This window comes from Oncorhynchus gorbuscha, linkage group LG11 (assembly GCF_021184085.1).
Source record: "Oncorhynchus gorbuscha isolate QuinsamMale2020 ecotype Even-year linkage group LG11, OgorEven_v1.0, whole genome shotgun sequence".
Lineage (NCBI taxonomy): Eukaryota > Metazoa > Chordata > Actinopteri > Salmoniformes > Salmonidae > Oncorhynchus > Oncorhynchus gorbuscha.
In genome coordinates, this window is record NC_060183.1 from 75,241,693 (window position 1) to 75,262,975 (window position 21,283).

At 43.5% G+C, this 21,283-nt stretch overlaps 1 protein-coding gene across 1 annotated transcript; it reads right to left on the minus strand.

Annotated features, from left to right (window-relative positions):
* Positions 1-2,209: 2,209 nt before the first annotated feature.
* On the minus strand, positions 2,210-20,608 carry LOC124047963 (polymeric immunoglobulin receptor-like). The gene is made up of 9 exons (XM_046368319.1): positions 20,467-20,608; positions 15,765-16,073; positions 15,212-15,553; positions 14,841-14,952; positions 14,428-14,522; positions 14,169-14,209; positions 10,933-11,019; positions 2,731-2,779; positions 2,210-2,511 (listed from the first exon to the last, which is right to left on the minus strand). Exons 1-9 carry the CDS (start codon positions 20,519-20,521, stop codon positions 2,483-2,485), a joined length of 1,119 nt encoding a protein of 372 aa, XP_046224275.1. The 5' UTR covers positions 20,522-20,608; the 3' UTR covers positions 2,210-2,482.
* Between the last annotated feature and the right edge of the window lie 675 nt (positions 20,609-21,283).

Below are 21,283 nucleotides of genomic sequence, written 5' to 3' on the forward strand. Positions count from 1 at the left end.
GAAGTCAGGAACTAATATACTCAGTCAGTTAGGGAAGCTAAGGCTAGCTTTTTCAAACAGAAATTTGCTTCCTGTTGCACTAATTACAAAAAGTTTTGGGACACTGTAAAGTCCATGGAGAATAAGAGCACCTTCTCCCAGCTGCCCACTGCACTGAGGATAGGAAACATTGTCACCACCGATATATCTACGATAATTGATAATTTCAATAAGCATTTTTCAATGGCTGGCCATGCTTTCCACCTGGCTAGTCCTACCCCGGCCAACACCTCAGCCCCGCCTGCAGCAACTTGACCAAACCTCCCCCGCTTCTCCTTCACCCAAATTCAAACAGCTGATGTTTTGAAAGAGCTGCAAAATCTGGATCCCTTCAAATCAACTGGGCAAGACAATCTGGACCCTCTCTTTATGAAATTAGCCTATTCAACCTCTCTTTTGTATCATCTGAGATCCCCAAAAATTGGAATGCTGCCGCTGTCATCCCTGTCTTCAAAGGGGGAGACACCTTAGACCCAAACTGTTGTAGACCTATATCCATCCTGCCCTGCCATTCTAAAATCATCGAAAGCCAAGTTAATAAACAGATCACCAACCATTTCGAATCCCACCATAGCATCTCCACTATGCAATCTGGTTTCCGAGCAGGTCATGGGTGCACCTCAGCCACGCTCAAGGTTCTAAACGATATCATAACCGCCATCGATGGTGCAGCCATCTTCATCGACCTGGCCAAGGCTTTCGACTCTGTCAATCACCACATTCTTATCGGCAGACTCAATAGCCTTGGTTTCTCAAATGACTGCCTCACCAACTACTTCTCAGATAGAGTTCAGTGTTTCAAATTGGAGGGCCTGTTGTCCGGACCTCTGGCAGACTATGGGGTGCCACAGGGCTCAATTCTCGGGCCAACTCTTTTCTCTGTATATATCAATGATGTCACTCTTGCTGATGGTGATTCTCTGATCCACCTCTATGCAGACGACACCATTCTGTATAAATCTGGCCCTTCTTTGGACACTGTGCTAACAAACCTCCAAATGAGCTTCAATGCCATACAACACTCCTTCCATGGCCTCCAACTGCTTTTAAATGCTAGTAAAACTAAGTGCATGATCTTCAACCGATTGCTACCCGCCTGCCCGACTTGCATCACGACTCTGGACGGTACGACCTAGAATATGTGGACAACTACAAATACCTAGGTGTCTGGTTAGACTAAACTCTCCTTCCAGACTCTACGCTTCCAGACATTAAGCATCTCCAATCCAAAATAAAATCTAGAATCGGCTTCCTATTTCGCAACAAAGCCTCCTTCACTCACGTCGCCAAACGTACCCTTGTAAAACTGACTATCCTACCGATTCTTGACTTTGGCGATGTCATTTACAAAATAGCCCCCAAAACTCTACTCAGCAAACTGGATGTAATTTATCACAGTGCCATCCATTTAATCACCAGAGCCCCGTATACTACCCACCACAGCAACCTCTATGCTCTCGTTGGCTGGCCCTCACGATATATCCTTGGCCAAACCCACTAGCTCCAAGTCATCTATAAGTCTTTGCTAGGTAAGCCCAGCTTTGTCTCAGCTCACTGGTCACCATAGTAACACCCACCCATAGCACGCGTTCCAGCAGGTATATTGCACTTTTCATCCCCAAAGCCAACACTTCATTTTGCCGCTTTTTCTTACAGTTCTCTCCTGCCAATGACAGGAACAAACTGAAAAATCTCTGAATTTGAAGTCTTATATCTCCCTCTAACTTCAAGTTTCAGCTGTCTGAGCATCTTTCCCAATCACTGTACACAGCCAATCTGTAAAAAGCACACCAGACTACCTCATCCCCTTATTACTTACCTCTTGTAAGGTATCTCTACTTGCACATATATCACTCCAGTATTACTGCTAAGTTGAAATGTTCCCTCTATGGCCTATTTATTGCCTACCTCCCTACTCTACTACATTTACACACTATACAGAGATCTATTTCTCTTTGTGTTATTGACTGTACGTTTGTTTATGTGTAACTGTTGTCGCACTGCGATGCTTTATCTTGGCCAGGTCGCATGTTGTAATTGAGAACTTGTTCTTAACTGACCTACTTGGTTAAATAAAGGTGAAATAAAAATACAATAAAAAATAGAAACTATTATATTTTATGGACTTGTTCAAGCCTACTTTTAACATACCAATACGAACATCAATCCATTTTGCATTCAGCAACAGCTATTTATTTTGTACATTTAATATACACATTTTATCATGATTAGTTACAAGGGAAAAGGGCATTGAAAAGGGCTAATCAAAACGAGCACAGTAGACTGTCTTCAGTAGATTATGGACACAAGGAGACAGGTGGGTTAGGTGGTGTGGGCAGTAGCATATTGGAGGCAGAAGGATGGTCATGACTCATATTGTGACACAGGAGGGGGAATGGTCTGTCTTTCCAGGATAAGGGCTCTTTAGGACCAAGATCTTCACTCAGTCAGTCACTGCTGTGTTCCTGCCCTCTGGACAGAAAGTAGTTTGTTGCACAATACAGGCATGTTATAGAAATAATGATAACAATGTAGTCAGCCTCTGTTTGATGAGGATAAAAAGTGTGTTACTAAAGAGTGATGTTTTGTACACATACAGTAGTAATGTATGGTCTTGCCTGTTTGTTTCTTTGTTAAGAGATTAGCATCATCTGTGTAGGTAAATGAGAGAGAAGATAAATCAACACTGACCTGTGGGGTGAAGGACTAGTGAGCTGTAGACCACGTCATATGGTTGTCCCTAGAAGAGAGGAGGGACACAGGCCGAGAGGTGAAGGACAATGTGATGGAGTGTAGGCTACAGCTTGAAAACACTAACCATTTGTTGCAGAATAGCTGAAATGGGGATGAGATACATTAAGACATTAACACTGTTTACTGCATAACACATTTTCAGTGTATAAGACCTGAACACCAATGACTGACAAAGCATGGACCACAAAACCCTTCACAAGTAATCTCAATTTCTCCTAAACAAAATAAATAACCATAGACTTTCCCAAAAACCCCACCTGTGACCCTGTCCTCAGAGGAGAGGCTGTTGAAATGGTTCCTTCATTTAAATACCTCAGAATTACGTTAGACCACAAGCTCACCTTTGATCAACACACCACTGAAATAACAGACGTCCCAGCAACGTGTCCGCTACCACATGCTCACAGTTTCACACCACAATAAACTATTAAGGATCCATGACACGGCATCTAAACTGCTTGGACTCTACACTGCAAAACGGTTCCTTAATGAAGGAGCTATCCAGCATAAAGCCCACCACATGATCTTCAGTCCACCAACTCCACCACTGCTTTGATCTTCTCCATCAGGTCAGAGATATCAGACTATTAAACATCTCACTGCAGGCTTCAGGAGGAGTTTCATCCTGATAGAGGAATTCTAAATTCCTTTATGCTTTAATTGCCAAAACCAATTCGCACTCATTTCTAATTCATTAATGAATTGTAAGTTCATTAATTATGCATGAAGTAGATCGAGACCAGTCTTAAAAGCCAGGTAAAGAGCGTTTAATTCCAGAGAGTACTAACTACATACACAGATTTCCACAGGTTATAAACACAAAATGACATCATCAGTTTCCCACGATAGCCCCATTGTTTTTTGTTTAGGTCCGGAGATGCTTTCTACTCCCCTCATAAACCAGACATTACAACCTGTCTAGAAGATATACTTTTCTCCTACCAATGGAACATAATCCAAACATTCTTATCTTGTCTGAAAAGCTTTTTCTTCCCCTTAACCTTCCCAAGAGGCACAGACAATCAATTAGTTCTGCTTACATTTTCAGTAACAGCTTAACCAATAACTTTTACTTTTCATATCATAACATAATAGTATTAGAATAAATGGTTCTAATCAATAATGTATACATAATTAATCATCTTAACTACAATTTCCTCTAACACATCCCAGGGACCATCACAATTATTGTCATGTTTTGTCTTATATTGTCTTGTCATTTTGCTTTTCCTTCTGTTCGTTTTCCCCCTGCTGGTCTTTTTAGGTTCGTTCCCTTTTTTCTCTCTCCCTCCCTCTCTCTCTTCTCTCTATCGTTCCGTTCCTGCTCCCAGCTGTTCCTATTCCCCTAATCAATCATTTAGTCTTTCCACTCCTGTTCCCTATCTTTTCCCCTGATTAGAGTCCCTATTTCTCCCCTTGTTTTCCGTTTCTGTCCTGTCGGATCCTTGTATATTGTTCACCGTGCTGTGTCTTTGTATCGCCCTGTCGTGTCGTGTTTCCCTCAGATGCTGCGTGGTGAGCAGGTGTCTGAGTCTGCTACGGTCAAGTGCCTTCCCGAGGCAACCTACAGTTTATGATCGAGTCTCCAGTCTGTTCTCGTCATTACGAGTGGAATTGTTTTTTATGCTTTATTTACCGCTCCGATTTGTCTAGGAGTATTGCATATTTCCTTTACTGGATTAAAGACTCTGTTTTCGCCAAGTCGCTTTTGGGTCCTCATTCACCTGCATAACAGAAGGATCCGACCAAAGAATGGACCCAGCGACTACAGACGCTCGTAACACTGCCGTCGAGATCCAAGGAGCCATGCTCGGCAGACACGAGCAGGAATTGTCTGCTGCTCGTCATGCCGTGGAGAACCTGGCCGCTCAGGTTTCCGACCTCTCTGGACAGTTCCAGAGTCTTCGTCTCGTGCCACCTGTTACTTCCTGGTCTGCCGAGCCTCCGGAACCTAGGGTTAATAACCCACCTTGTTACTCCGGGCAGCCCACGGAGTGCCGCTCCTTTCTCACCCAGTGTGATATTGTGTTCTCTCTCCAACCCAACACATACTCTAGAGAGAGAGCTCGGGTTGCTTACGTCATATCACTCCTTACTGGCCGGGCTCGAGAGTGGGGCACAGCTATCTGGGAGGCAAGGGCTGATTGTTCAAACAATTACCAGAACTTTAAAGAGGAGATGATTCAGGTTTTTGACCATTCAGTTTTTGGTAGGGAGGCTTCTTGGGCCCTGGCTTCCCTATGCCAAGGTGATCGATCCATAACGGATTACTCTATAGAGTTTCGCACTCTTGCTGCCTCTAGTGACTGGAACGAGCCGGCGCTGCTCGCTCGTTTTCTGGAGGGACTCCACGCAGTGGTTAAAGATGAGATTCTCTCCCGGGAGGTTCCTTCCAGTGTGGACTCTTTGATTGCTCTCGCCATCCGCATAGAATGACGGGTAGATCTTCGTCACCAAGCTCGTGGAAGAGAGCTCGCGTCAACGGTGTTTCCCTGCTCCGCATCGCAACCATCTCCCTCCTCTGGCTCAGAGACTGAGCCCATGCAGCTGGGAGGTATTCGCATCTCGACTAAGGAGAGGGAACGGAGGATCACCAACCGCCTGTGCCTCTATTGCGGACTTGCTGGACATTTTGTCAATTCATGTCCAGTAAAAGCCAGAGCTCATCAGTAAGTGGAGGGCTACTGGTGAGCGCTACTACTCAGGTCTCTCCATCTAGATCCTGTACTACTATGTCGGTCCATCTACGCTGGACCGGTTCGGGTGCTACATGCAGTGCCTTGATAGACTCTGGGGCTGAGGGTTGTTTCATGGACGAAGCATGGGCTCGGAAACATGACATTCCTTTCAGAGAGTTAGACAAGCCTACGCCCATGTTCGCCTTAGATGGTAGTCATCTTCCCAGTATCAGATTTGAGACACTACCTTTAACCCTCACAGTATCTGGTAACCACAGTGAGACTATTTCTTTTTGATTTTTCGTTCACCTTTTACACCTGTTGTTTTGGGTCATCCCTGGCTAGTATGTCATAATCCTTCTATTAATTGGTCTAGTAATTCTATCCTATCCTGGAACGTTTCTTGTCATGTGAAGTGTTTAATGTCTGCCATCCCTCCCGTTTCTTCTGTCCCCACTTCTCAGGAGGAACCTGGCGATTTGACAGGAGTGCCGGAGGAATATCATGATCTGCGCACGGTCTTCAGTCGGTCCCGAGCCAACTCCCTTCCTCCTCACCGGTCGTATGATTGTAGTATTGATCTCCTTCCGGGGACCACTCCTCCTCGGGGTAGACTATACTCTCTGTCGGCTCCCGAACGTAAGGCTCTCGAGGATTATTTGTCTGTGTCTCTTGACGCCGGTACCATAGTGCCTTCTTCCTCTCCGGCCGGGGCGGGGTTTTTTTTTTGTTAAGAAAAAGGACGGTACTCTGCGCCCCTGCGTGGATTATCGAGGGCTGAATGACATAACGGTTAAGAATCGTTATCCGCTTCCCCTTATGTCATCAGCCTTCGAGATTCTGCAGGGAGCCAGGTGCTTTACTAAGTTGGACCTTCGTAACGCTTACCATCTCGTGCGCATCAGAGAGGGGGACGAGTGGAAAACGGCGTTTAACACTCCGTTAGGGCATTTTGAGTACCGGGTTCTGCCGTTTGGTCTCGCCAATGCGCCAGCTGTTTTTCAGGCATTAGTTAATGATGTTCTGAGAGACATGCTGAACATCTTTGTTTTTGTCTACCTTGACGATATCCTGATTTTTTCACCGTCACTCGAGATTCATGTTCAGCACGTTCGACGTGTTCTCCAGCGCCTTTTAGAGAATTGTCTCTACGTGAAGGCTGAGAAGTGCTCTTTTCATGTCTCCTCCGTTACTTTTCTCGGTTCCGTTATTTCCACTGAAGGCATTCAGATGGATTCCGCTAAGGTCCAAGCTGTCAGTGAGTGGCCCGTTCCAAGGTCACGTGTCGAGTTGCAGCGCTTTCTAGGTTTCGCTAATTTCTATCGGCGTTTCATTCGTAATTTCGGTCAAGTTGCTGCCCCTCTCACAGCTCTTACTTCTGTCAAGACGTGTTTTAAGTGGTCCGGTTCCGCCCAGGGAGCTTTTGATCTTCTAAAAGAACGTTTTACGTCCGCTCCTATCCTCGTTACTCCTGACGTCACTAGACAATTCATTGTCGAGGTTGACGCTTCAGAGGTAGGCGTGGGAGCCATTCTATCCCAGCGCTTCCAGTCTGACGATAAGGTTCATCCTTGCGCTTATTTTTCTCATCGCCTGTCGCCATCTGAACGCAACTATGATGTGGGTAACCGCGAACTGCTCGCCATCCGCTTAGCCCTAGGTGAATGGCGACAGTGGTTGGAGGGGGCGACCGTTCCTTTTGTCGTTTGGACAGACCATAAGAACCTTGAGTACATCCGTTCTGCCAAACGACTTAATGCTCGTCAAGCTCGTTGGGCGTTGTTTTTCGCTCGTTTCGAGTTTGTGATTTCTTACCGTCCGGGTAGCAAGAACACCAAGCCTGATGCCTTATCCCGTCTTTTTAGTTCTTCTGTGGCTTCTACTGATCCCGAGGGGATTCTTCCTTATGGGCGTGTTGTCGGGTTGACAGTCTGGGGAATTGAAAGACAGGTTAAGCAAGCACTCACGCACACTGCGTCGCCGCGCGCTTGTCCTAGTAACCTTCTTTTCGTTCCTGTTTCTACTCGTCTGGCTGTTCTTCAGTGGACTCACTCTGCCAAGTTAGCTGGTCATCCCGGCGTTCGAGGCACTCTTGCTTCTATTCGCCAGCGCTTTTGGTGGCCGACTCAGGAGCGTGACACGCGCCGTTTCGTGGCTGCTTGTTCGGACTGCGCGCAGACTAAGTCAGGTAACTCTCCTCCTGCCGGTCGTCTCAGACCGCTTCCCATTCCTTCTCGACCATGGTCTCACATCGCCCTAGACTTCATTACCGGTCTGCCTTTGTCTGCGGGGAAGACTGTGATTCTTACGGTTGTCGATAGGTTCTCTAAGGCGGCACATTTCATTCCCCTCGCTAAACTTCCTTCCGCTAAGGAGACGGCACAAATCATCATCGAGAATGTGTTCAGAATTCATGGCCTCCCGTTAGACGCCGTTTCAGACAGAGGCCCGCAATTCACGTCACAGTTTGAGGGAGTTCTGTCATTTGATTGGTGCGTCCGTCAGTCTCTCTTCCGGGTTTCATCCCCAGTCTAACGGTCAAGCAGAGAGGGCCAATCAGACGATTGGTCGCATACTACGCAGCCTTTCTTTCAGAAACCCTGCGTCTTGGGCAGAACAGCTCCCCTGGGCAGAATACGCTCACAACTCGCTTCCTTCGTCTGCTACCGGGTTATCTCCGTTTCAGAGTAGTCTGGATTACCAGCCTCCTCTGTTCTCATCCCAGCTTGCCGAGTCCAGCGTTCCCTCCGCTCAAGCGTTTGTCCAACGTTGTGAGCGCACCTGGAGGAGGGTGAGGTCTGCACTTTGCCGTTACAGGGCACAGACTGTGAGAGCCGCCAATAAACGTAGGATTAAGAGTCCAAGGTATTGTTGCGGCCAGAGAGTGTGGCTTTCCACTCGCAACCTTCCTCTTACGACAGCTTCTCGTAAGTTGACTCCGCGGTTCATTGGTCCGTTCCGTGTCTCCCAGGTCGTCAATTCTGTCGCTGTGCGACTGCTTCTTCCGCGACATCTTCGTCGCGTCCATCCTGTCTTCCATGTCTCCTGTGTCAAGCCCTTTCTTCGCACCCCCGTTCGTCTTCCCTCCCCCCCTCCCGTCCTTGTCGAGAGCGCACCTATTTACAAGGTACGTAGGATCATGGACATGCGTTCTCGGGGACGGGGTCACCAATACTTAGTGGATTGGGAGGGTTACGGTCCTGAGGAGAGGAGTTGGGTCCCGTCTCGGGACGTGCTGGACCGTTCACTGATTGATGATTTCCTCCGTTGCCGCCAGGATTCCTCCTCGAGTGCGCCAGGAGGCGCTCGGTGAGTGGGGGGGTACTGTCATGTTTTGTCTTATATTGTCTTGTCATTTTGCTTTTCCTTCTGTTCGTTTTCCCCCTGCTGGTCTTTTTAGGTTCGTTCCCTTTTTCTCTCTCCCTCCCTCTCTCTCTTCTCTCTATCGTTCCGTTCCTGCTCCCAGCTGTTCCTATTCCCCTAATCAATCATTTAGTCTTTCCACTCCTGTTCCCTATCTTTTCCCCTGATTAGAGTCCCTATTTCTCCCCTTGTTTTCCGTTTCTGTCCTGTCGGATCCTTGTATATTGTTCACCGTGCTGTGTCTTTGTATCGCCCTGTCGTGTCGTGTTTCCCTCAGATGCTGCGTGGTGAGCAGGTGTCTGAGTCTGCTACGGTCAAGTGCCTTCCCGAGGCAACCTACAGTTTATGATCGAGTCTCCAGTCTGTTCTCGTCATTACGAGTGGAATTGTTTTTTATGCTTTATTTACCGCTCCGATTTGTCTAGGAGTATTGCATATTTCCTTTACTGGATTAAAGACTCTGTTTTCGCCAAGTCGCTTTTGGGTCCTCATTCACCTGCATAACAATTATAAACAGTTCCATGTGTCTTCCTCCTATGGGCAGGTGGGTGGTGCTATTTATGTCAGACTGTTGTTTGTTTCCTGATGTTTCTCTTATCGGACAATAAACCTGATGTGACTTCATCTATTACCCCCCCGGTCTGCCACATAGCTGACAGTACAAGACAGATGCATTTATATTTTTCTTCAGTGGAGATTAAATTGTAACATTTAAAGTGTTGGTCCCATGTTTCATGAGCTAATATAAAAAGATCCCAGAAATGTTTCTTACGAACAAAAAGTTCAGTACACATTGTGCTGGGAATGATAAAAGGTTCCTCTAAAATGTGCAGTTGTGTCACAACACAATGGCCACAGATGTCTCATATTTTGAGGGAGCGTGCAATTGGCATGCTGACTGCAGGAATGTCCACCAGAGCTCTTGTCATATACTTGAATGTTCATTTCTCTACTATAAGCCGCTTCCAATTACATTTTAAATAATTTCGCAGGGCGTTCAACCGGCCTCACAACCGCAGACCATGTGCATGGCGGCGTGCGATTTGCTGATGTCAAAGTTGTGAACAGAGTGCCCCATGGTGGCGGTGGGTTTATGGTACGGGCATGCATAAGCTACGGACATCGAACGCAATTGCATTTTATCGATGGCAATTTGAATGTACAGAGATACAACGCGATCCTGAGTCCCATTGTCATGCCATTCATCCGTCACCTCATGTTTCAGCATGTTAATGCACAACCCCATGTCGCAAGGATCTGTACACATTTCCTAGAGGCTAAAAATGTCCTAGATTTTCCATGTCCTGTATACTCAGACATGTCACGCATTGAACTAGTTTGGGATGCTGTACAACAGCGAGTTCTAGTTCCCACCAATATTAAGTTCCTTGTGGGACATCGTTCCACAATCAACAGTCTGATCAACTCTGTGAAGGAGATGTAGTGCTGCAAGAGGAAAAGGGTGGTCAAACCAGATATTAACTGGTTCTGATCCACACCCCACCCCTTTTTTAAAAAATGTTATGCATCTCTGAATTCCCAGTCATGTGAAATCTATAGATTAGGGTCAATTAATTTAATTTCCTTATATGAACTGTAAATAAGGCATTTATAATCTTGTTCAGTTTATCAACATCAAATCAAAGTTTATTTGTCACGTGCGCCGAATACAACAGGTGCAGACCTTAGTGAAATGCTTACAGGCCATAACCAACACTGCAATTTATAAGTAAAAATAATAGGTATTAGGTGAATAGATAAGTAAAGAAATAAAACAGTAAATAGACAGTGAAAAATAACAGTAGTGAGGCTATAGAAAACACCAGTTTGTTGCTCTAATTGAGGTAGTATGTACATGTAGATATGGTTAAAGTGACTGTGCAGATATGATAAACAGAGTAACAGCAGCGTAAGAGGGGTTTGGGGGGGGGGGCACAAACACAATGCAGATAGTCCGGGTAGCCATTTGATTACCTGTTCAGGAGTCTTATGGCTTGGGGGTGAAAGATTTGAGAAGCCTTTTGGTCCGAGACTTGGTGCTCTGGTACCGCTTGCCATGCGGAGGTAGAGAGAACTATGATCAGAATAGCAGCCTTACCTTGGTCTGTACATTTAGCTGGTTCCTCCTCTTGGGGACAACAGTGCTGTATGTCACATCACCATCATCATCGACATGAAATGGGTCCTGACAGTTGATGGTAAAAACAAAGGGGGTTGATGATAAAAACGTATCAGTCTACATGTATGAGATAACTTTGTACATTTACATAATCCACAATATAAAGCATGTATTTGTTTTAACAACATTGAGATATGACCTTTCTTACTCTCAAACAGCACTGTGTCAGTCAGGTCAAATAGGAAGAGCACAGTATCAGTCAGGTCAAATAGGAACAGCACAGTATCAGTCAGGTGAAATAGGAAGAGCACAGTATCAGTCAGGTCAAAAAATTTTTATTTTTTTTATTTCACCTTTATTTAACCAGGTAGGCTAGTTGAGAACAAGTTCTCATTTGCAACTGCGACCTGGCCAAGATAAAAGCATAGCAGTGTGAACAGACAACACAGAGTTACACATGGAATAAACAATTAACAAGTCAATAACACAGTAGAAAAAAAAATGGGCAGTCTATATACAATGTGTGCAAAAGGCATGAGGAGGTAGGCGAATAATACAGTTTTGCAGATTAACACTGGAGTGATAAATGATCAGGTCATGTACAGGTAGAGATATTGGTGTGCAAAAGAGCAGAAAAATAAATAAATAAAAACAGTATAAAAAACAGTATGGGAATGAGGTAGGTGAAAATGGGTGGGCTATTTTCCTATAGACTATGTATAGCTGCAGCGATCGGTTAGCTGCTCGGATAGCTGATGTTTGAAGTTGGTGAGGGAGATAAAAGTCTCCAACTTCAGCGATTTTTGCAATTCGTTCCAGTCACAGGCAGCAGAGTACTGGAACGAAAGGCGGCCAAATGATGTGTTGGCTTTAGGGATGATCAGTGAGATACACCTGCTGGAGCGCGTGCTACGGATGGGTGTTGCCATCGTGACCAGTGAACTGAGATAAGGCGGAGCTTTACCTAGCATGAACTTGTAGATGACCTGGAGCCAGTGGGTCTGGCGACGAATATGTAGTGAGGGCCAGCCGACTAGAGCATACAAGTCGCAGTGGTGGGTGGTATAAGGTGCTTTAGTGACAAAACGGATGGCACTGTGATAGACTGCATCCAGTTTGCTGAGTAGAGTGTTGGAAGCCATTTTGTAGATGACATCGCCGAAGTCGAGGATCGGTAGGATAGTCAGTTTAACTAGGGTAAGCTTGGCAGCGTGAGTGAAGGAGGATTTGTTGCGGAATAGAAAGCCGACTCTTGATTTGATTTTCGATTGGAGATGTTTGATGTGGGTCTGGAAGGAGAGTTTGCAGTCTAGCCAGACACCTAGGTACTTATAGATGTCCACATATTCAAGGTCGGAACCATCCAGGGTGGTGATGCTAGTCGGGCATGCGGGTGCAGGCAGCGATCGGTTGAAAAGCATGCATTTGGTTTTACTCGCATTTAAGAGCAGTTGGAGGCCACGGAAGGAGTGCTGTATGGCATTGAAGCTCGTTTGGAGGTTAGATAGCACAGTGTCCAATGACGGGCCGAAAGTATATAGAATGGTGTCGTCTGCGTAGAGGTGGATCAGGGAATCGCCCGCAGCAAGAGCAACATCATTGATATACACAGGAATAGGAACAGCACAGTATCAGTCAGGTCAAATAGGAACAGCACAGTATCAGTCAGGTCAAATAGGAAGAGCAGGGTATCAGTCAGGTCAAATAGAAAGAGCAGGGTATCAGTCAGGTCAAATAGAAAGAGCACAGTATCAGTCAGGTCAAATAGAAAGAGCACGGTATCAGTCAGGTTAATTAGGAACAGCACAGTATCAGTCAGGTCAAATAGGAAGAGCACAGTATCAGTCAGGTCAAATAGGAAGAGCACAGTATCAGTCAGGTCAAATAGGAAGAGCAGGGTATCAGTCAGGTCAAATAGGAAGAGCAGGGTATCAGTCAGGTCAAATAGGAAGAGCAGGGTATCAGTCAGGTCAAATAGGAAGAGCACAGTATCAGTCAGGTCAAATAGGAACAGCACAGTATCAGTCAGGTCAAATAGGAAGAGCAGGGTATCAGTCAGGTCAAATAGGAAGAGCACGGTATCAGTCAGGTCAAATAGAAAGAGCACAGTATCAGTCAGGTCAAATAGGAAGAGCAGGGTATCAGTCAGGTCAAATAGGAACAGCACAGTATCAGTCAGGTCAAATAGGAAGAGCAGGGTATCAGTCAGGTCAAATAGGAACAGCAGGGTATCAGTCAGGTCAAATAGGAACAGCACAGTATCAGTCAGGTCAAATAGGAACAGCACAGTATCAGTCAGGTCAAATAGGAACAGCACAGTATCAGTCAGGTCAAATAGGAAGAGCAGGGTATCAGTCAGGTCAAATAGGAACAGCACAGTATCAGTCAGGTCAAATAGGAACAGCACAGTATCAGTCAGGTCAAATAGGAACAGCACAGTATCAGTCAGGTCAAATAGGAAGAGCAGGGTATCAGTCAGGTCAAATAGGAACAGCACAGTATCAGTCAGGTCAAATAGGAACAGCACAGTATCAGTCAGGTCAAATAGGAACAGCACAGTATCAGTCAGGTCAAATAGGAAGAGCACGGTATCAGTTAGGTCAAATAGGAACAGCACAGTATCAGTCAGGTCAAATAGGAAGAGCAGGGTATCAGTCAGGTCAAATAGGAACAGCACAGTATCAGTCAGGTCAAATAGGAACAGCACAGTATCAGTCAGGTCAAATAGGAAGAGCACAGTATCAGTCAGGTCAAATAGGAACAGCACGGTATCAGTCAGGTTAAATAGGAAGAGCACGGTATCAGTCAGGTCAAATAGGAACAGCACAGTATCAGTCAGGTCAAATAGGAACAGCACAGTGAAGCAACTTAGGCCTACTGTGTCTGCAAAGCCAAACAGGAAATCACAACACCTTAACTGCTCGCTAACTGCTGCTCGCTACAGATCAGAATATTAGCTCAACACTGCAATCTACTTTGAAAAACTCAAATCACACCGTCTCTACAGTTCTTGATATTTTTGACTGTAAATATAGAGTTAACGGTTATAGATTGTACAGTTAAAATGGACATGAAGCTATAGCTGAAGAGCTCATTTGTGATTTAAGTCCATCTGATGTTCATGTCCTGTCCATGGCCATGTCCTGCATTTTTCACAGACAGTGGGTTACCCACAAGGCCTTGAGACAGATGTGAGGAACATGAGTGTAGCCTACCACTGAGGTGTTTGTTGTCTGGTCCAAGGCCTTATTGTCCTCTGGAATAAAGAAAGATGCCGTATTAGAGACCTGAGATACACTAGAACAATACTGAATAAATTCACCATAGAAGAGTTATACGTTTTAGTCTCATATGTCAAGATTCATTGTTTATAACATAGGCTAACAGTTGTCGTCAAGGAAAAGATTTGTCTCCTGAAATCTCCAGAATCAAACATTACTTTTTCATTACAGTTATTATAGAATGAATACTTACTATACTTTCTCCACATCTTCCATGTGACTAGAACACCAGATATCACCACCACCAACATGCCCAGAGGAATCAGTAGGACATTTAGATCTATGGAACTGATAGTGATACTGTGTTTATTGTACAGTCCATAAAACAGAGATTGTTTTATAATATATATTTCTCCTGCTATGACAAAATGGAAACATTTGTTCAGCTCTTCACACCTTTTATGTGTGAAACTTGGCCATACAAGAATAGAAGGCTGCTACTTCTACAAACCAGAGGTGGGAGGAAGTGGTATATGCCTATAACAGTCTTGGCCTTGTGCCCTAAAATCTAGTATGAAAAACAGAACATGTTAACTTACTGCATATTTCTATTGTCATCCATTTGGAAGAGTAAGTGTGAAATACAGCTGTCTGAGTGATAATTACCTCATGGTGTCCTTCTCCTTGCCCCCCTCAGGTCCTTGGACTGTGTTGTCAGTCTGAACAGGCTCAGCAGTTGGAGAGAAAGAGGATTGTTCAGTGGTTGGAGCTTGGGTTGCTGTGAGGTGAAAACAACAATGTCATTATGACTGGTGTACCAGAGAGACACAGGGTAGACTGAACTGTAACAAGACAGTGGCTAAGCTATGACCTTGTCCAGCTTATTTAATTTACCCCAATATGTGGATTTTAACTTAGCACCAATAAGTACATCGAAAAGTTTTCAATCAGGTTGCAATCCAATTTGTTTCAGATGACAAGCCAGGATACACCAGGTTAATACTTAATTCTACAGTATCTGATTGTTCTCTACTCACTGGTCATAGTGGTGGTACTTTGTGTGGTGGTTTGTTGTCTGACAGTGATGTGAACAGGCATTATAAGGTCTCCCACTCCACACCTGTACCAGCCAGTGTTCTCCATCTTCAGTCCACCCTTAGTCACCATTAAGACATTTCTTCTGGTGGCATCAGTGGTCTGCTGTAGAGTCACTGATGTTCCGTTTATTGTCCCAGAATCCACCCCCACACAGGACCCATTGCCACCAATCCTGCACCACCCCTTCCTATTTCCAGTGTTACTATAGTAACAATTTACAATGACACTCCCTCCTTCAACTCCAGTCACCTCCTGTTGGTCCACATAGAGTTCTGGAGTACCTGAACACAGAGGTACAGACACCAAAGAAGGTCCTGAGTGATCAAGTGTTTTTTGTAACAACTGACCACAAATATCATAATGATGATATGATGGATAGAGAACAGAAAGTAGACTTATGCCAACAGTCCTCATTTCAACTTGAACAATAATAGTGATACCAGTAAATGAAACCAGAACACCAATCATATGGAAGAGTTGCAGGGATCTTACCTGGTATGACAGATAGGTGGAACCATTCTGCCCTGACATCTGGTCCACCATTGACCCCCACAGCACAATAGTAACGTCCAGAGTCCTCTGGCTCCAGATCAGTCATGGTCACGGTCATGGTTAGCTGGTTGATGTCATCAAAGACTGAGGCCTTAGCTGTGCCCTTAGGAGGTTTAGCGTGTACAACATGGGAGCAACTATCAAAATGATCTCCTTTACATAAGTATTTAAAAAGTTTGATATAATAATGATCATAGGGACATGGGATGGTGATGGAGTCTCCTGTCTTCACAGACACACGATAAGCACCTGAAGACGCAACAGAAAACACAGATTAGAATTCAGAATCTCACAGCAGAAAAATTTAATTCCATCTGGACTCTAACACACATAATACAGGAAGTGTTATTGATAAGACAAGCTACTGCTCCTGTCTTCAGAGTTTCAGCATGTGTCCAGTCTCAGTCCCTTACCTCAACTTCAGCACTTCATAGAAACATGCTACCCTTTCATTAAAAAAAATATTGTTGGCACATCCAGCCCCCCCCCCTCCTCAGAGGGCAGAAACAACAGTTGAAGTCAGAAGTTTACATACACCTGAGCCGAATACATTTAAACTCGGTTTCACAATTCTTGACATTTAATTCTAGTAAAAATTCCCTGTCTTAGGTCATTTAGGATCACCACTTTATTTTAAGAATGTGAAATGTCAGAATAGTAGCAGAGAGAATGATTTATTTAAGCTTTTATTTATTTCATCACATTCCCCGTGGGTCAGAAGTTTACATACACTCAATTAATATTTGGTAGCTTGCCTTTAAATTGTTTAACTTGGGTCAAATGTTTTGGGTAGCCTTCCACAAGTTTCCCACAATAAGTTGGATGAATTCTGGCCCATTCCTCCTGACAGAGCCGGTGTAACTCTGGCTTTTATATGGAGGTTTTGGAGCAGTGGCTTCTTCCTTGTTGAGCGGCCTTTCAGGTTATGTCGATATAGGACTTGTTTTACTGTGGATATAGCTTTTGTACCTGTTTCCTCCAGCATCTTCACAGGGTCCTTTGCTGTTGTTCAGGGATTAATTTGCACTTTTCGCACCAAAGTACGTTCATCTCTAGGAGACAGAACATGTCTCCTTCCTGAGCGGTATGATGGCTGCATGGTCCCATGGTGTTTATACTTGCATACTATTGTTTGTACAGATGAACGTGGTACCTTAAGGCATTTGGAAATTGTTCCCAAGGATGAACCACACTTGTGGAGGCCTTCAATTTTATTTCTGAGGTCTTGACTGATTTATTTTGATTTTCCCATATGAAGCAATAGGCACTGAGTTTGAAGGTAGAGTTACCTGTCTAACAGAAGACAGAGGGTGTTCTTTAATGGAAGCCTCTCCAACATAATCCAGGTAGAATCAGGAATTTCCCAGGGCAGCAGTATAGGCCCCTTACTTTTTTCAATCTTTTCTAATGACATAATGCTGGATATGAGTAAAGCCATTGCGTCTATGTATGCAGATGACTCAACACTATACACGTCAGCTACTACAGCGACTGAAATGACTGCTACACTTAACAAAGAGCTGTAGTTAGTTTCAGAATGGGTAGTAAGGAATAAGTTAGTCCTAAATATTATTAAAACTAAAAGCATTGTATTTGGGACTTTCACTAAACCCTAAACCTCAACGAATCTTGTAATAAATAATGTGGAAATTGAGCAATTTGGGCAGACTAAATTGCTTGGAGTAACCGTGGATTGTAAACTGTCATGGTCAAAACATATTAACAAGGCAGGTCCTACAGGCTTTAGTTTTGTCGTACCTAGACTACTGTTCAGTCGTGTGGTCAGGTGACACAAAGAGGGACTTAGAAAAATTGAAATAGGCTCAGAACAGGACATCACAGCTGGCCCTTGGATGTACACAGAGACCTAACATTAATAATATACATGTTAATCTCTCCTGGCCCTTGGATGTACACAGAGAGCTAACATTAATAATATACATGTTAATCTCTCCTGGCCCTTGGATGTACACAGAGAGCTAACATTAATAATATACATGTTAATCTCTCCTGGCCCTTGGATGTACACAGAGAGCTAACATTAATAATATACATGTTAATCTCTCCTGGCTCAAAGTAGAGGACAGATTGACTTCAGCACTACTTGTATTTGTTAGAGGTATTGACATGTTGAAAGCACCGAGATGTCTGTTTAAACGACTACCACACAGCTCGGACACCCATGCATACCCCACAATACATGTCACCAGAGGTATTTTCACAGTCCCCAAGTCCAGAACAGACTACGGGAGGAGCACAGGACTACATAGTGCCATGACTACATGGAACTCAATTCCACATAAAGTAACTCATACCAGCAGTAAAATTATATTTGAAAAACAGATACAAATACACCTTCTGGAACTGCAGGGACTGTGAAGCGACACAAACATAGACACAGACACATGCATACACACACATGATTACATATGCAAACGTACACATTCATTTTGTGTTGTAGATATGTGGTAGTGGAGGGCACACGCTTAGATATGTGGTGTGTAGGGCCCTGAGGGCACACACTGAAATCTGATATGTGGTGTGTAGGGCCCTGAGGGCACACACTGAAATCTGATATGTGGTGTGTAGGGCCCTGAGGGCACACACTGAAATCTGATATGTGGTGTGTAGGGCCCTGAGGGCACACACTGAAATCTGATATGTGGTGTGTAGGGCCCTGAGGGCACACACTGAAATCTGATATGTGGTGTGTAGGGCCCTGAGGGCACACACTGAAATCTGATATGTGGTGTGTAGGGCCCTGAGGGCACACACTGAAATCTGATATGTGGTGTGTAGGGCCCTGAGGGCACACACTGAAATCTGATATGTGGTGTGTAGGGCCCTGAGGGCACACACTGAAATCTGATATGTGGTGTGTAGGGCCCTGAGGGCACACACTGAAATCTGATATGTGGTGTGTAGGGCCCTGAGGGCACACACTGAAATCTGATATGTGGTGTGTAGGGCCCTGAGGGCACACACTGAAATCTGATATGTGGTGTGTAGGGCCCTGAGGGCACACACTGAAATCTGATATGTGGTGTGTAGGGCCCTGAGGGCACACACTGAAATCTGATATGTGGTGTGTAGGGCCCTGAGGGCACACACTGAAATCTGATATGTGGTGTGTAGGGCCCTGAGGGCACACACTGAAATCTGATATGTGGTGTGTAGGGCCCTGAGGACACACACTGAAATCTGATATGAATGTATTGTAATGTTTTTAAAATTGCCTTCATTTTGCCGGACCCCACAAATATAAGCTGCTGCCTTGGCATCCATAATAAATACAAATAAAAAAGGTAAAAAGGAGATAGAAAATATAATGAAATAATATATAACCAATAATAATAATAATAGATAATAATAATACAAAATAGTAATAACTGCACAATATTTTAGATTCATGTTCATATTAAGAAAATCATAGCAAAGGCATATGCAATTGTTCATAAAATACAATATTTTTTTTAAATTACAAACAACATAAATAAAATACACTGAACAAAAATATAAATGCAATATGCAACAATTTCAAAGATTGTACTGAATTACAGTTCATATAAGGAAATCAGTTATTTGAAATAAATCCAAGTCTATGGATTTCACAATTTGTGGCATCTTTCATTTTAGCTCATGAAACATGGGAGGGAATTCACTTTACATGTTGTGTAAATACACTAGAATATCGCAAGAACAGTTCTTAATGTCGATTTCCTGCACGCTGCCTATCAGCACAGAGACATATTTCATGTAGTTCTTATTATGTCCTATTATATTCCTATCAGCACAGAGACATATTTCATGTAGTTCTTATTATGTCCTATTATATTCCTATCAGCACAGAGACATATTTCATGTAGTTCTTATTATATCCTATTATATTCCTATTCCTATTTCATGTAGTTCACATTATATTCCTATCAGAGACATATTTCTTATTATATCCTATTATATTCCTATCAGTATTTCATGTAGTTCTTATTATTATATCCTATTATATTCATGTAGTTCTAATTATATCCTATTATATTCCTATCAGCAGAGAGACATATTTCATGTAGTTCCGTAAAAAGCAAGAAAGAAGAAGGAAAATGCATTTTAACAGCCGCTAATGACTGCTAGTAAATATTTGTCTTACGTATTCTGTGTAGTGTGATACATTAACGTATAATTAACACAGCCAGGGCAAGATAGCAATACAGCACATGCAGTTCTGACAATCTACAGCAGAGTTCCACAACTGGCGATGACTTTATTTGTCCCCAAAATCTTCTGAGCAAAAACAATTACATTTTTAAAAACATTTATTGTTGTACATAAAATATTGTAAAAAGACCAGCAAATCAGCTCTAAGTGATTTCAATTTTGGAAAAATGTTCCAAATATTAACACGCATAATAGTGAGAAATATGTGATTGTATTCAAATGTAAGCAAATGTAAGTGACTACGCTTTAGTCATCATTTTGGGCTTCTGTGTTTATCAATAAATAGTTGAAGGTTCTCTATATTATCCAGAATGTTTGTTTTGTAGTTATCAGCTAATCCTCAATGTTATGTTTAATTCATGGGACAAGCTGTGCATACCAAACTGCCACTTGCCACATAATGTCCCCCTAAATAACTTGTTACCCTTACCTGAGAGTCTGGAGAAGATGAGGAGGAGGATGGAGAGGGAGAGATGAGAAACCATTTCTGGGTATGTGTCTCCTTTTGTTATATGGTACCAATGCACAATGTGTGTGTCAAGGACCAAGGAACCAAAGAGAATGACTGAACTTCCTAATAGTTATAGCTGTCTTTAACTCTCTTCCTGCTTCTGTTTGAGTGTCTATGCCCCCCTCAGTGGCAGATAGAAACTATTACATTATATCAACTATTTGTAACATAAGGTTCTAAGGCACTACAATTATTACTTATGTAATTAGCACATTTGTATATCTTATATCAAATAAAATCACGTATACTGTTAATTACCCAGCAGCCTTTTTAGTTGGTGTTCAGCAGCAAAAGTTGAGACGGAGTCAGAAGTTCAGGTGCAAGAAATATTTTTAAACTGGGTGGTTCGAGCCCTGAATGCTGATTGGCTGACAGTCATGGTATATCACAACACATACCACAGGTATGACAAAACATGTATTTTTACTGTTCTTATTATGTTTGTAACCAGTTTATAATAGCAATTAGGCACCTCTGGGATTTGTGGTATATGGCCAATAAACCAAGGCCAAGGGCTGTATCCAGGCCTTCTGCGTTGCACGTGCCTAAGAAAATCCCTTAGCCATTGTATATTGGCCATATACCACAACCCCTCGGGCCTTATTGCTTAAATATATATTTTACAGTTTAGGTGATGAAGACTGGATCCAGAGGTTGTATTTACAAAAATGTACATATGACAAAAATAATGAACAATAAAAAAAGTACATTTACTTGGCCAATAGCAATATGTAAC